Source organism: Musa acuminata, chromosome BXJ1-6, assembly GCF_036884655.1.
Source record: "Musa acuminata AAA Group cultivar baxijiao chromosome BXJ1-6, Cavendish_Baxijiao_AAA, whole genome shotgun sequence".
NCBI classification, from domain to species: Eukaryota; Viridiplantae; Streptophyta; class Magnoliopsida; order Zingiberales; family Musaceae; genus Musa; species Musa acuminata.
In genome coordinates, this window is record NC_088332.1 from 6,252,660 (window position 1) to 6,268,486 (window position 15,827).

The 15,827-nt window shown below is 43.0% G+C and overlaps 1 protein-coding gene and 1 long non-coding RNA gene across 2 annotated transcripts; one reads left to right on the plus strand and one right to left on the minus strand.

Annotated features, from left to right (window-relative positions):
- Positions 1-496: 496 nt before the first annotated feature.
- On the plus strand, positions 497-4,610 carry LOC108953027 (uncharacterized). The gene is made up of 3 exons (XR_001978256.2): positions 497-1,064; positions 3,924-4,123; positions 4,199-4,610. It is a non-coding gene; the product is annotated as an uncharacterized LOC108953027 (long non-coding RNA).
- Positions 4,611-4,750: 140 nt separating this feature from the next.
- On the minus strand, positions 4,751-9,943 carry LOC135675873 (protein LAX PANICLE 2-like). The gene is made up of 4 exons (XM_065186471.1): positions 9,009-9,943; positions 8,807-8,857; positions 8,595-8,667; positions 4,751-5,171 (listed from the first exon to the last, which is right to left on the minus strand). The coding sequence occupies exons 1-4, from the start codon at positions 9,644-9,646 to the stop codon at positions 4,977-4,979; spliced, it is 957 nt and encodes a 318-aa protein (XP_065042543.1). The 5' UTR covers positions 9,647-9,943; the 3' UTR covers positions 4,751-4,976.
- Positions 9,944-15,827: the final 5,884 nt, after the last annotated feature.

Here is a 15,827-nt window from a genome sequence, read left to right on the forward strand (position 1 = left end):
ATTTTTGTGTAAGATCGATCGAGTTGTACTGATCTTTATTAGTTTCTACAAATCCTTTAAATGAAGGAATAAACTTTTTTGTGTTAGTCTTTCAAATATCTCACGCTACTTGAACCGATAAATGTTTATCGGAGTTTTAACGAGCATCGTATTGTAAATTCTAAAATTTTTTTGAAGAATTTTTTCCTCAAAATTTTTTTATCGATTTTTTATTCTACTTAGTTTTCGCCTCCAAGCCTCCTGCCTTAAGTAGGATTGATCGTGTTGGATACTTACAACTTGTATTGTCTATTGCATTTAGTTGATTAAAAAACCCAAAATGATGAACCATTTTTCCTGAGAGCTCAGCTTATATTTCATGTCGTAAACATTTTAAGTCTCCTGATAGATAGATATATGGGAGAATATCAAATTATTATGACGTGGACCAAATCCAAAATTGAGTGGGTCGAACGTAACACTGATGGAATCCTCTATGTCTTGCCATTGAGGATAAATGGGTGGCGCGGTGGCAACCGTTTTTTGTGCTCCTCGACTGCCGTCCTCTCCACCGCCCCTAATCTCTCACGATGGGGTAGTAGCATCGCCGTCTTCCTCGTGCCTCGTGGCCTCCGTCTCGATCCGGGGTTGTGCTCTCCGGGAACCCTATCCCGTCCGAGGAGAAGGCCCTCGAGCAAGAGCGTGAGATCCTCCCTTGCTGCGCTGCCGCCTCGCCGCTCTTCCCCCAGCCCTTGACCGTCGGTGCCCCTCTGTCTGTTCGGCCCCTCCATCAAGGGTCAAGAATCCTTCCAACGTCCTCCTCCTCCCGTCGCCGCCGCCCCCCCCTGGCGCTTTTATTCAGCGGCGCCGCCTCCGAATCCGCTGTAGATCGCGAAGGGGGTCACGGAAATCCTCTTGATCGCCCACGTGAGTGCGCCGTTCGTCTCCGTCCGGAACTGGTCGGTGGCCGGCACTTGCCGCAGGCCGGCGCGTTGGCCGTCTTCCTGAAGTCGGCGTGAGGTTCGATAAGGTCTACAGCTCTCCCGCCCTTGGATTGGGCGAGGGCCACTGCGGCCTCTTGCCAGGTAAATTCCTCCTTTCATTGCTTAGATTTTGCTGTTGAATTCATTTTAACTTCCTCTTTGTCTTTAGATCGACTTGTTGTTAGGTAGATATTATCCTTCGCTTTGTTATAGTGTTCCTCAATCGATTTAAATAAGATCCTTAAATTTATGTTCAATTCAGTTTCCAGAAGTCTTCAATTATTGGCTTTTACCGCAGCAGCTTAGAAAAAATTTGGTTCCAGTTATGTCCTTTTTTTTATCTGCTCCTTCTACCTTTGTCTTCTTAAATGGGGATTTTGTCAGCAAATTATGGACATTCTATAATAATATAACTGAATGAGGATGGATTTACTATTCCCATCTATTAATTAATTGAATTAGTTAAAACATCAAATTCTCTGTCAGACAGTGCATATGAACGTATGCCTTCTTTTGGTTGGATTGAGGGAAAAACACCAGCTAGTTCGGTTATTCCCTTACAAGTATCATCTGCTGCTTCTAGACTTCGGTTATTCCCTTAGAAGTATATTGCCCATGAAATGATCATTGTAACACCAGATCTTAGATTAACGAGAAAATTAGCGTCGCCTGCTATTAATATTTGTCACTACACTGTTGTATATGACATTGGTTCTGAAACAGTCGGAAGCTAACCTAACTAAGTCTTGCTTGTGTATCCTTATTTGAGTATAACCAAATTCTGGGTTTCACATCCTAGTAATGGATCGAGGCCAAGCCAATAAATATGTTCGGTTATCAAGCAGTCCCCTGTGGAGCTTCTGTTCCTTTTTCAAAGTATCTAGAACCAAAAATTCATCATTTCTGATTGGTCGAAATATAGTTTAACATGAATGTGCAATCTCTATCTATAATTAAGTGCCTCTAGCCTTCCAAAAGTCTTTTTGGCCTGCTTTAAGCATGACATGAATTATCTCCAGCTCAGGTTGGTGCTTTTGGGTATGACAGCCATCTCATTTGTTTCTCTTCCTTTTATTTGACCATTGGCTTAGTCTTGTGGTTAAGACTTTAAGGATCACTCTGATCTTAGATATATCTTCTTGTTATTTCCTGCTTTCTGATTAACTTTGTTCCTAAAAATTGATGATGGAAAAGTCAAACAATTCTGTTCAAACTTCCAATGCTCCAGGAACGAGAACATCCAAAGAACATGATATAAGTCTGATTGTATTGTGTTTGCGATGGCCTGATCCCCACATGGATAGTAAAACAACCTGGAAGCCACTGATAATTGAAACCTGAAGAACACATGCTTTTAACAATCTCATCACTGTTGGTCTGTGATTTCTATAAAGCTTCACTTAGGTTATATTCTGCATTTTGATTGTGTGTAGGACACCTCATTTGCAACAGACGACCTAAATGTATTACTAAGTTGAGTAAATCTTTAACTGCTAACTTTGAGAGTAGACCTTTTTTTTTTGTATGTGTCCATTGTTAACAAAGGCTGTTTAGTATATTTAGTTTTGAAGTTAACTTGTTTAACCTGAACTATGGGAGTAAGTACGTGTTTTACATTGTTGTTATGATCGACAAAATAAAAGCGCTATAAGTTGTTGAGTGGTTGTATATAGATGGAAGAGGCATTAGGTTGATTGGTGCAAAATAAATGCATAATAGAAGCGTTCATGTGTTGCTGTTCAAATAATATCTTAATACAAAGAGCTCTTCTGGGGAAGATGAAAAGTTGTAAATTTTATAAGACTACTGTTATACCAAAAAAATTGGATAACTATGTGAAACTAGAAAATTGAGTTTGGCAGAAACAGAGACGAGGGTAGAAGAAAGGACCACATCATTTTTGTTTTCTTCACCTAAAATCCTTATGTGCAATACTGAATGACATGCCTCCTCATGTGATGAGATCCTCTGATATGTTAACCTTCCTAAATAGGACACTTGCACATAAAAGGAAGCAACAGGTGGTTTTTTCTTCTTGTTTTAAACCACCTTCAACTACCTTTCTGGGACTCCCTAGCTTAAAAATAAGGGTGCTGAGGTAGGATTAAAGATGAGGTAACTGAGAAACTAGAAAAATGAGTTGGTAGGAACAGACACAAGGGTTGAGGTAAGGACTACATTTTTTTTCCTCTTCACCTAAAATCTTCATGTGCAATATTAAATGACATGTCTCCTTGTATAATGAACTCGTTTGATATTTTGGCCTTCCTAAGTAGGATACTTGTACATAAAGGAAACAACAGGTGGTTTTATCTTGTTGTTATAAGTGAACTTTAACTTGCCTTCTGGGACTACTTTAACTTAAAAAATAAGTGTGTTGAGGTAGGATTAAAGATGATAGAACTGGTTGCTTCTGATACAGGATAGGACTACCTAATTAACAGTTGCTACTGACATTTAAATATACCCATATTTACAGTTCGAAGAGTAGTGCAGGTTGAGTTTCACTATTTTTATCCAAGTCATGGCACCATTAGATCGTGGCCTGACAACATGTGCAGGTCAATTCCTAATTGGTCCTACTTCATTTTATTTTCAATAACGCTTCACTCCCAACTTTGCTTAATCCTTTAAGAGAATATTGTCCTTATGAGGATTGTCATGCTGATTGCCCCATGTCGTCACGCATCAAAATGTACAATGTGTCTGATTACATGTCATGCCAATATATGCCAAAAGGTGTCAACATATGGGTGGGCCAATTTTTGGAAGGTGTCATGCCTAAATTTATTTGCAAGGTGCCAGGATCTCCATCAAGGTGTATGGTATGAATTCACTTGGCAAGAAACCATTAATCATGCTTCTAGTATATTTTGGATAGTTTTCAGATGCAGTACTCAATATTTCCATTTTGGTGGATTACTTATCAATTTGTCTGATGCTTTGTTTGCGATCGGTCAGAAGTTTCAGGAGAATCTCTTAGGTAGCTGGTGCTTCGGATCACTGAATTTCTGAACAGGACAGTCCTATGATTGCCTGAAAAGCTGGCAGTTGCTAATACATCAATCGATCAAAATGAGCCGAAAGAGCTCTCACGTAACAGACGAGCTAATTCCCTTGAGGATCTTCTTTACACCCTTGATCGACCAGCTCCTCCAGAGGTAAAGATCTGGTAATAGCAAACTTCAGTTTGTAAGTCGTAATGACAACAAGATTCACAAAGAGTTCTCCAACAGAGAAGTAACTCGATGAAACCTCCTCCTGGGTGGCAGTGGAAACCTCAACTTTTCCATTGGGATGTTCATTCATGCAATTCCAATTAAACGTCTTCTCACCGGCCCAGCTAGGCTTGGCTTAATGCAGTCCCGGTTTGATGATTCTTCCCTACAGCCCTACATCATTCACAAAGAAAAGGATGGCAGATAAGGACCTCAACGATACAGCACATTTCAGGCTTCTTTAGACCATGACAAAGGATGTTGTACCAGAACTATATTCTTGCCTAGGTTATGCCTTGTGTTATGAATGGAGAAGTTCCATGATTTACTCGGTTCTGGAATTATTTGGTCGTGTGAGATGATTTCCCTGATGTGAAGCACGACAAGAATACTCGTATGTATGTATGTATGCATTCAACTTTGTGTTCCATCACTAGCTTTTAAGTACACAGGACCCGGGAGAGGATGATGACCTTTGAATCCTTTTTATCATCAATCAATTGGAGGTGCAATTTGCGTGTTCTTTGTACATTTTTCTGACGGTGATTCATGGAAACCTGAGATGATGCATTGTGAGATGATGAGAAGAAACAACAAAACCAAGAAAAAATATATCAATCTAAGATGTAGATTGGAAGCACAACAGTTTGATGTTGTCCTCCTCAAAGATCTCATTACCCCCAAGCTGTTTTCTCAACGAATCAAGATGACGAGAAACAAACGTGATGACGACCAGAAGACAGTGAACAAAACTTGCAGCGCGGAGGGGGGTGGGGAGGGACGGAGGGGGAACGATTCACGCGCGCGATCGAGCCTCCGTGTACGCACTCCTGCCGTACTGCAACATCATGACGTGATCCGTGCCGCTGCCCGAATCTCGGAGCAGCGTCGTCGTCGTCGTCGTCTCCTCCCTCGACCGCCATATGTTGTCCCGGACGTGCAGCAGCGTCAAGAAGGGTAGCAGCAGCTGTTCTCTGCACGTGATCTCCACCTGATTCAAGAACATGGAAGCGTTGCACGTTGATGTGACAGTCTCTTAAACCAAGCACAGCACAAAAGTACAGACCAAGCAACGATGTCTAAGAAGCACAACCACAGGAATCTTCAACAGTTTGATCCATCATTATGGCTACTCCTAATAGGATAATGGTCGTTGATATTTTACACAAAGCATAGCAGTACGTGTCGGGTCATCAGAGATTATAATGATATTTTATTTCTAAATTTATTTTAATATATCCGAAGTGAGATTTAAATTTAACGAAATTATTAAGATGATATAAAAGAAAAATTGAATGATGTGAAACCACCACTCACTCGCATAATTTATCTATCTACGGTTCTCACATCTACCGAATTCTCGCACAAGCAGACAGACTAATTAAGAGTGATTAGAAGCACATATACGATCAATCATTGTTCCCCATAACTGCACTCTCCTTTGTAATCCTCATCATAAAGCACGCATCATTGGTTTTATATCATATATTAGACGTACCTTATTCCATGCCACATCTTATTGCGTGCACCTCCACTTAATTCATCAGCAAGCTTTGCTCCGTACACGAACACACACTTGCTGTAATTATTAAGGCTGGAAGAGAAGGCTGATCCGAAAAGCACGCCGAGGAATCATTCTCATTTATTTATCTCATCTCTCTCTCTCTCTCTCTCTCTCTCTCTCTCTACCTAACAGGAACATACAGCACACACACAAAAAAAACTGCATGCACGTCTTCTCACGTTGTCTGCTATTTTCTATATACGAAACCCCACACATCCCCTTTGCTAAGAAGCCTAAAGCAGGTCAACATTCTCTTGCTGGAAGATAATGGTGGGAAACCCTACGGTGTAGCAGAGCTTCCCCATGCACATCTTCCACGGATAAGCTGGTGAGACATGGAAGGCACAGTTGGTGGAGGAGATGAAGGGCGTGGTCCTCCGCTTTCCCCCCCCCCTCCCTCCTATCGTGCTTTCATGCCTTCGCCTTCACCACTAGGGGAATGATTCTATTTGTGGCCATGGAGTCCCCACTCCATGCATTCGTCTTCACTCCAAAGCCTATGATGCGCGCTCTCGCGCGCACACACATACGTATTGCCACCGATGGGCCCTCTCATTCATATTCTCATCAAGTGCACCACTTAAACCCTTGATGTCACCTCTTAACAAGAATTCTCCGCCTCGTAGGACCTAACCACAAGGCCACAGCATGATGACAGCCCCGCGAAAGCATGAGACCATCAGCATTGCATGGAAAGGAGAAGCCATGCACTGTTCTATGCACCAAAGCATTTATTCTCTTCTAACCTTATATCATTAGCTTGCTAATTCATAGCGGGAAACAAGGAGAAATCTAGTCAACCAATGCCACACAGTTGGCCTCACACAAACAGCATGTAAGTTGCATGTCACCAATTCAGCAACATACATCAGGATTTAGTATATTAGGTTTTTGAGTCCTAATACAACAAGTCCAGCCGAAATAAACAATATGTAGATGATGTGCAAGACCTTTGCGATTGCAAGTTTCATTCAAATGGCATGAAATTTTTGGCTGACTTTAACTAGACTGGACCTATTTAGGTTTGAATTGAAATATGTTGACATCTCTATAAATACTGTTCAGAAAGGAAAAACTGCATATATGAATAGGATGAGATTTTAGGCACCAAAGAACTTGGAAAATACAATGACAAGCAAACAAAACAAAAGAATTAAGACTTGTATGTGTATCTCACATCTTTTAATAGATGAGATTCTCCCATATGCTAATGTTTGCAAAACAGCATAGGTCTAGCATGAGTGTTGGAAATCTGATCTTGTGCAAGGGTACAGTTAATTTGGGGTGAAAAAGATAAGGATTCAGTTCTAGTTATGAATTCTCCAAACAAAGTGGAATAATAGAATTGAGGCCAAAAAAGATTTGTAGTTTCAAGGATGGCTGATCGATACACAAAGATGTACAGCTGTGGCGTATCGCAAAATATATTTCTTCGGAGTGTAAGATTAATATATCAGCTGGAAGATAAATCGAAACAAAAAATATCAGAGTCTCTGTTGAATGAAATTGCTTAGAAAATTAGGTGAGAGAAAGACTAATTCACTTGTTACAAATGCAGAAGATAGTGAAGCAGTAAATCCTATTTGCTCTTTCCAATATGGAAGATTGGATTTTGTATTACATGTATGTCATGCATGACTGACTGTCAGCAAAGACCTAAATGATCAAGTCAGGTTAGCAAGCATATAGCATTTTACAGCTAGTTTGCAGCCTAATCAAGCTTAAATGCATCCTTAGTAATGAAATGGATTTGGAAGATGAAATGGATGGTTCGACTCAAACTAGGAAACACCAGCATGAGAAATACCACAATCACAAACTATCTAATGGCTGATCATAGTCACAAGATCACACAAAAAAGTGTTAATTGCTACATTCTGTTGGACATAATGACAGATGATGCATGAACTGTATCCATCGCAAGGGAGATTACCACCCTGGGTTTTGAATTAAATTGTGAAAGCATCAAAGGAGGAAACTGGTAGCTGCACTCTAAAGATATGGAGTAAATGTTGAGCTTGATGGAATCTGCTAAGTAGACAAGCCTCTACCAAGTTCACAAACAAGATCTAACATCATGATGAGAAGGAGATATCCTTCGTGGGTGAAAGGGTGCCGTCCATGTAACTTCAACACTGCAGTTGGGTTCATTCATGTAAGGATAGCGCATAGCTTTCAGCAAAGGTAGGTGAAAGATGGCTATTAGGGCTGTCACAAGCAACCAACCGGGAAGGACAATAATGCCCAGTAGCACATCCACAGGATGAGATGATACTGAGAAGCCATTGGCTTCCCCGACCCATAAGGGAAGCATGGCATGCAAGGTTTTATATATATATGAAGCTCTTGCATCTAAAAGACTGCCTTTCTTAGGTATGTCTGTCCTATTTATGGCATGAAAAGCCTACATATAGAAAAGGTTTTCTTGCCATGATGGGTTAAACCACTGGGGTTTTACGGCCATCAACACAACAGAGCTGGGGAGGGCAACCCATGTTCCAACCCAAACAGTGCCCAGGATAAAAGCTTGGGAGAGGTCTGCTCGTGGTGATGAGCAATGATACGCCACTCAGACGTTCACATCCCACCTAATGTCATGCAACTACAAAAGTTAGAATCCCACATTTCTATGTACCCTTTTTAGCTCCCAGGTTCCTTTCACCATCCCAACACCAACCCTGGGAATTAGGGCAGGAAAGTGCCAAGAAACCATGCCCGGCCCTCTCCATGGTGGCCGGTAGCATTTGCATTTTGGTGAAACCATGGGTGACCTTAAAATGCCTTCGTCTTGGCGATGACCAGCAAAGAAATATAAGTAGTGGCATGCATAGATTAGTCGGAGTATAATACCTCGTGTGCATTCTCTAAACCCAGCTTGTTCACCAAGTACTTCATCAGCAACCCCACTGTCATCCTCCCGTCCCTGTGAGCTATGCAAGATGAGAACCCCAAAGCCGAAAACCTCAACAGTAATATGATGAGCTCCAAATATAGCATCTAAAAGCAGCTCAAATAGGGAATCGTGTTGAGAGAGAGAGAGAGGGAGAGAGAGTTGGAAGTACTTAATCCTCAAGTAGCTCCTGGGTATCTGAGGCAGAAAAGGCTCCCTCCCTCTGCAGCGATTCCAAGAATAGAAAGGAAAATAAGAAGAAACATGATGTTAAAGACAACGGTTAATAGAAACAAGAAATGAAGAGAAGAAGAACAAGCAGAAGAGGCGTGTTTTCTGATCTTTTTGGTGGGACGAAGACAAGTACGACTTACTGATCTCTCGCGGCCTGAAGCATGATCCAAACACCCGATTGCGGTCGTCTCGGCGGGGTGACAACCCTCATCTCCGGCAGAACCTCTGGGCCTGACGGCGTCGCTGAGCCTGGTATGGGGTACACGAACTGTCGTGCGACGAACTCCGGCATCACCGGTGGCAGCGTCGTCGTCGCTGAGCTACCGCCCATGGCGAGATTAGGATTGCAACGCCCCCATGGCATCTCCCGCCTGTGACTCATCCACGGCACCATCGTCATCGCCATCCCCATCATCGGAGCACGGAAGCCGCTGACCCCCGGCCAAGCAACAGGGCACGTACCGGGCGCGGGCGACGCCGACGAGGACGGCCGAGCGGAGAACAACTCGAGCTGCGTCGTTGCCGTCCTTCCCGGCGCCGCGTCCGTGGGAACCAAGGGAGGAGGAGTCCCCAAACCTAATTGGAGCCAGTCTCCGGAGCCGCCGTCGTCGCGCCCGAATTGCTCGTCTTCCGGAGCCGGAGAGGGCTCGTCAGCCATCAACTTGTTCAGCTTCAACGAAGACAAGCCGTCCAAATCATGGAACCGAGGGTCCCCACCGGAGAAGTAAGCCCCGTAGGAGTCGCAGTGCCGCCGGAGGAGGTTCCTAGCAGGGACCATCGCGTCACACCATGGTCCCGACCCCGATTCCCCTCCGGTCGATCGATCGACGAGCTCAAGACGAAGCAGAAACCGGATAAGAACGGGTAGCGATCGAGGTGGGCGAGGACGAAAGGCGCATGGAGGAGGCCGCAGCAAGAGAGAGTATGTCGACAGGTGACTCCTCCGGCTGTGGGCTTCACGATCTCTCACTTTCCATATAATTCCTCTTTCTTGGAAGCTTGTGGAGAGAAAGAATAGATAGAGGTAGAGAGAGAGAGAGATAGAGAGAGATCCAATAGCCTGAGGAGAAAGCAAAAGAGGGAGAGAGAGGGTCGCAGGTCTGTTATTTATACGCACATTCACAGCCTTCAGAAAACTATAATCCCAATAAATACAATTACTAAGGGCTCATTTGCAAAAATCATAAGACTCATTCTAGGGACTGAAATGTAAATAAGGGATATCGAAGGGACGGGACCAAAAAGGAAGCGGAGGAAATAGCACAGAATATGGAGAGTGTTTACGTGGGCGGGTATGGAGCGGTGGTGGGGAAATGCATGTCCGGAAATGATTACATGGAGGGGACAAAAGGACGAGAGAGCCCATCGGCCTCTGTTGTTATTTTATGGCACGAATCACGAGGCCTGACTGGGTTTCCCCCATCATCCACCTCATGCCTTCCCGGTGTTCCCGAACCGGGCCGGGATACGGGCCGCCGTGCCGTGCCGTACTGCTTCCCTCCGAGCCAATGCCTTGTGATAGAAATATATATATATATATATATATATATATATATATATATATATATATATATATATATATATATATATATATATATATATATATATATAGAGAGAGAGAGAGAGAGAGAGAGAGAGAGAGAGAGAGAGTATAATCAAATGTATAAGCCTTCTGATAGAATTATAATTAACATAATCGAGGTTATCATATGATGGATAAGGAGATGAGACATACATCTAACTTAGACGAGACATTAGATGTAACATTTTGGTGATTACAGAATTTATTCGATTTAATTTCTTCACCTACGACAATAAATGATAGCACGCATGAATAGTAGCTTCGATGTTAATCCATTAACATTACTAGATAAAAAAAGATCATGGTGGGTTTATGATGAAGATAAATGACCTAACACCTTTCTCGCCTAGGCAAGAATCTTAGGGTCCAAAATTTCTTGGCTTCATTGGACATGTCTTCTTTCCATGGAAGCAATCATTTTGCCAAGTGATCTATCTAATTTGCGTATCCTTTGATGAGGAGTAGTCCTTCAACATTGGTGGATAATGGGGTCACAATGTCTCTTGTTTTGATTTTGGTTTTCATTCCAAATCCTACTTTGTTCTTTAAGCTCGGATTCATGTTCTTGAGAAATTATGAATTCAATGATTCATAGTATTTGTCAATGCCTTATGGAGTTCTACATAGTATTTATCATTATTAAGGGAGCATAAGAATTAAGATTGTACAAGTTTCATCCAAGACATAAAAGATTAAGCATAGAGATTAAGCCAGTAGTGTATTTATTTGGATTTTGCCACCCACAAAAACCAGTAGTATATATATATATATATATATCCTATCCGGTCGTCATCATGTCATCATCATCACCGTCATCAATGCATCTCCACCCAAACCAAGAAGAGAGACAAAGAAAAGAAAAAAGGCATCACGTAGAAAAATACATGGGAAAGTTAGAGAGAAAGAGGAAAAGATATGTGCACTAAGGAGGAGGTGAGCTGTTGTTGTGTTTACAGGTAGATAGAGAGAGAGAGGGGTTGATGATAATGCATGCATGAGTTTGCACTTGCATTGATTACAAAATTGTCTCTTTTGTTGTATGGGAAGCAGGTGAGGCAGCGAGTCGATGATGTCGGGAGCCATGCGCCCCCGGGGGTGGTGGTGGGGCACCGGCGGGGGGGCCAGACCCCTGCCGTGTATCGAGCACCGGAGATCCTGCGGCAGCGGCTAAATGCGAGTGGCCCCCACAACATGCACCGGCCATCATGGCGCGTAGATACTTTTCCCGGTGCTCCAAACAAGGTTGACCTTCTTCCGACGTCTCGCTCCCACCAATTCCATTCTATCTCCTCGCTGAGCCCACGAGATCGGCGTACTAAATCTTTGCAGTCGATGATTGTAGAGCGTGAGGTGCACGACGACAGTGGCGCATGCAGCAGCTGCAGCAGCAGCAGCAGCAGCGATCGCAAGGCCATTAGGGTTTTCTTACAAATGGACATGGATGGGACGTGACTTGCTTCTTTGTCTCATGTATGCTGTCATGAGAGCTCCTACAAAATGTTTGAGGATTCCCATGCACTTCGGTCCCCATGGATCGATCGATGCTTTCTTCTCCTCCCTCCCTCCCTCGCCCTTCCTTCATCGGAAAAGGGAACTAACTCATCAGATAGGAAGTGACCCTGACATCCCCTTCCCTCTCTCTCTCTCTCTCTCTCACAATGAACCTGTAGGTATAGAGAGGAATCATGAGTCATGAGCACCAAAAGATATGCATCCAGAGAGAACAAATTCAAAGAAACAAGCCAACTGTTCCAAACAAGCAATATAGCTCTCATTGCCCCCTGCAAACATAGCCATGTCCAGTACCTGCCTATTCCCCCTGCAAATGCATGCCTGCCTGCCTGCATGCGTACGCACAAAAAGTAGGAGATGGCCACTTCACCTGCTGCGCCAATTCCCATATGTTCAACTCTCCTTCTTCTTCTTCTTCTTCTTCTTCTTCTTCTTCTTCTTCTTCCTCCACCACCACCACCTCCGCCTGCATCTTCTCCCCAATTGCTACTTCATGTCATGCCTTCTTCCCACCGCATTCTAGATATGATCACCTCATTTGTATGGCAGATTAAGCATGGCAGTGCTGCTGAGCATAGTGGCTAGTGTGTGGAAAAGCATTAGCTTTTTGTACTTCATTGTGGTACTTTTCATCCATGTCCGAGCCAGCAAGAAAAAGTCTCAGCCCTTTCTTTCTCCATATGCGTGTTCTTGTCAGCATGTGGCCTCCAACATGATAACACCACCCAGTTTACCAGCACCAGGGAAATAGTATACAAAGGGAAAAGACATGACAAGATGTTTGAGGTCAGAAGAACTGATCATATTTCTCCCCAGACCATGATTAACGATGGAAGATCCTCTTGACCACTTCCTTCCCCCATTCTCATCAACCACTCTTGCTAAAGCAGGAGACCTCCTCCTGCTTTCTTCCCTGCAGTCTTCTACTCCTTACGGATTTAGGTACTCGACCAGTATTGTTCTCACTGGAAGTGACACTACGTGAAGATTAGGTTGGCTTACATGCTTTAGGTCTTGTGTAGTAAATACTTCACAGGTGGTCTATGGACCTTTCTTGTTGCTTCTTCTTCCCTACAGGTAATGTAATGATGGTTACTTCTCTTCCTTTTTTTTTTTTTTCTTTTTTTTTCTCTCTGAAAATAATATTAATTTCTATTTTTTTAAAGGATATCACAAATCAAATCGAACACGATTACATATATATACATGTTTTTCTTTTTTGACTTTATTCATCATTAAAAACTCACCAGACAGTTCATCAGGTTTCACTACTGTTCATCTTCGATAACTGTGCATTCAGCATCGATATCAACCATATGTTTATCTTAATCATCAGCCACCAATGGCTCATCGACCTTTACGAACTCTTCTGCACCGAGCCATGAAAATTTGGTTTCACCACTCATGATCGACTGAGAACAGATGCTTAATCTAATACTGAGGTCTCTCAGCTCACACCACATTCCGATGTATCATCTGCCATAGTTATAAATGGTCGAACAGAGCGTGTCACCTTGAGGTGCTCAACTAATGATGCGTGTATGAAGCACGTTAAGTTAAAATATCATATGATGCAATTATAATAGCAGCCTACACAGAAATCTGTAATGTATTATATAGAATTAATCGAGTTACTAATATTTAGCAGTTCAAACTTAAGTTTGACCTTTGACCGGACTTCGTCTTAATGATATCTGTCTTAATATATTATTAGATCTATCAAGTGTTAATGGTGAGTAATGTATAGTGGGTGAAGCAGTGGGTGAGTGTGTGGTGGGTACATCAGAGGAAACTGCACGGCCTCGGAATAGATTACTACAGCTTCCTACCACGCCCCAGACGTGGTGGGCTCCACCCCCCCCCCCCCCCCCCCCCCGGCAGGGCCGATCCCGCACGAAGCCCGGCTTCGCACGCGCGCTCAGGGGTTGGGTGCGGGAGGCGGGTCCCGCCAGCCCGCGGCCCATGCAGGAGCGTGGGTTCGTTCGGGCCCCGCCGCTGTCGGGGACGGGAATATACGCCCGCGGCCGCCGCCCCAGTGGCTTTCACACTCCAGTTTTTCACCCACGTATCGACTCGCCTCACCAAGCCACTGGGCCCCGGCAGTCTGTCGTTTCATATGCGTCATGGTCTGTTGCCGTGGGTGAGTTCTCTGGGGTTGGTTCCGAAAAGAGCAGCGCGACGTGGACTCCCATCATGTCTCCCTACGTATCATAAATTCCCACACGGTTCAACCCAAATTTCTATTCTCTCTCTCGATATCGCTCGTTTGAAGTAGCAAACATACAATATTTTAAGCTTTATGTTGGGAATGATGCAAGCGTTCGGAGGCATGTCATCGGAGTAAATGGTACAACTCCTTGCATGGACTTGTCTTTTTCTTGTGGAGATGGAAAAGGTAATTAGTGATCCCGTTATGACAATCTTTAGGGAACTACTTGCATGATTATTTCTTGATTAAGGCCGAGTCAAATGAGAGACAAGTTTAGAGTGCATGCACCAGCCATCAAAAGAAAAGACTTAGCTGTAGATTTTGCATTAAGAAAAGCTCCCCTGTCTCTCGCATATAAATATATGTAAGAGCTCAGTCATCATGGGAGTGTGGCAGTGGCCGAGTAAGATGCATGTAAAGTAGCAAGGCAAGACATGGAATATTTTGGGGACAGTGGCATGCAGAGAAGGTCTCTTCCTGTCTAATGTATCCAACCCATGCTTAGGCTTTTATTCGAGGAGGCTTTGACAAATATATCCCATCCTTGAAAAGCTCATAATCACTGTAGTTAATCACGTCCAAGTGAGTCAAGCTCAATTTTGTACGGTGCAAGACAAATTAAGTATGATCGATATTAATCATGAGTTAATTAAGAAAGAGCAGTGGTTCTTCCGAGGATGTGAATGTAAGAATAAAGAAAGATGAGGAGGTGTAGTCTTTTGATGGGGAACGTCATGGCCAAGCATGGTGAAAACAAGGGGGAGGAGTATGGACGTGAGGGGGAGGGGAAAGGAAAGGCTAGGGTTTGTTTGATGTAGAAAATTGGTATTTAATGTCGAGGTAATTAGGAGGACACAAGGAAGAAGAGTAAAGAAAAGGAAGGGAAAGCTGGTTTGCTTTAGCTTTTGGATGTTAATAATAAGGAGGGGGCTTTGGAATCATCACATCTTCCTCCTCACCACCTTTTGTCACCGCCCACTTGCTGAGGTCTCGCCAACATGCCGACAAAAGGTGTGTGCTTCACGTCCACTATGAGCTTTCATTATAGTTCGAGAGACGCTGCGTTGTCCAAAAGCTTTGCCACTTTTCCTTGATTGCAGACGGGAAGCGCCATGGCCACTTGTTCCTCTCTCTCTCTCTCTCTCTCTCTCTCTCTCTCTCTCTGTGCTATTTTGAACACACATACTGTTTCAGGGTGTGAGTTTCACTTCTTGCAATCTTAATCAAGTGGTTTGGGGAGTTCTCATCACGTCTGCAACGCACCATTTGAAGTTGGAGTGGATATGCATTTGTGGAGTACCACTCGTTGAATGTTAATGCATAGAATTCAGAATTCTCAAGTCAATCACATTGAGTTTTGCATATGATTAAGATATCATAATCTTTGGGCCCCTAATGTTTTTATTAACTGATAGTGGTGTCTAATTTATATAATAAATTAATTTAGGTCGAGATTAATACCCTTTTAATTTATAATTTACGCAGAAAATTCTCTCATAATGAATTGAACGGTCCTTTTATGCTAAATTGGGTTTAATAAATTTTAAAAAAATCAAGAAAATAGAAAAAACAAATAGGGTAACTAATTCTATCATAATTATTCTCAATTGTGAAAGTTTGAGTGACAAAAACTTTATGGTGTTATGCTCGAATGTA

What these genes read in the sequence shown, in the direction of transcription:
- LOC135675873 (XM_065186471.1), bottom strand. Translation starts at nt 9,646, where the DNA reads ATGGTCCCTGCTAGGAACCTCCTCCGGCGGCACTGCGACTCCTACGGG. An exon ending in CTTCAGGCCGCGAGAGATCA is followed by an intron (nt 8,858 to 9,008) that starts GTAAGTCGTACT and finishes GAATCGCTGCAG; the next exon opens with AGGGAGGGAGCCTTTTCTGC. An exon ending in GTTTAGAGAATGCACACGAG is followed by an intron (nt 5,172 to 8,594) that starts GTATTATACTCC and finishes TTCTTGAATCAG; the next exon opens with GTGGAGATCACGTGCAGAGA.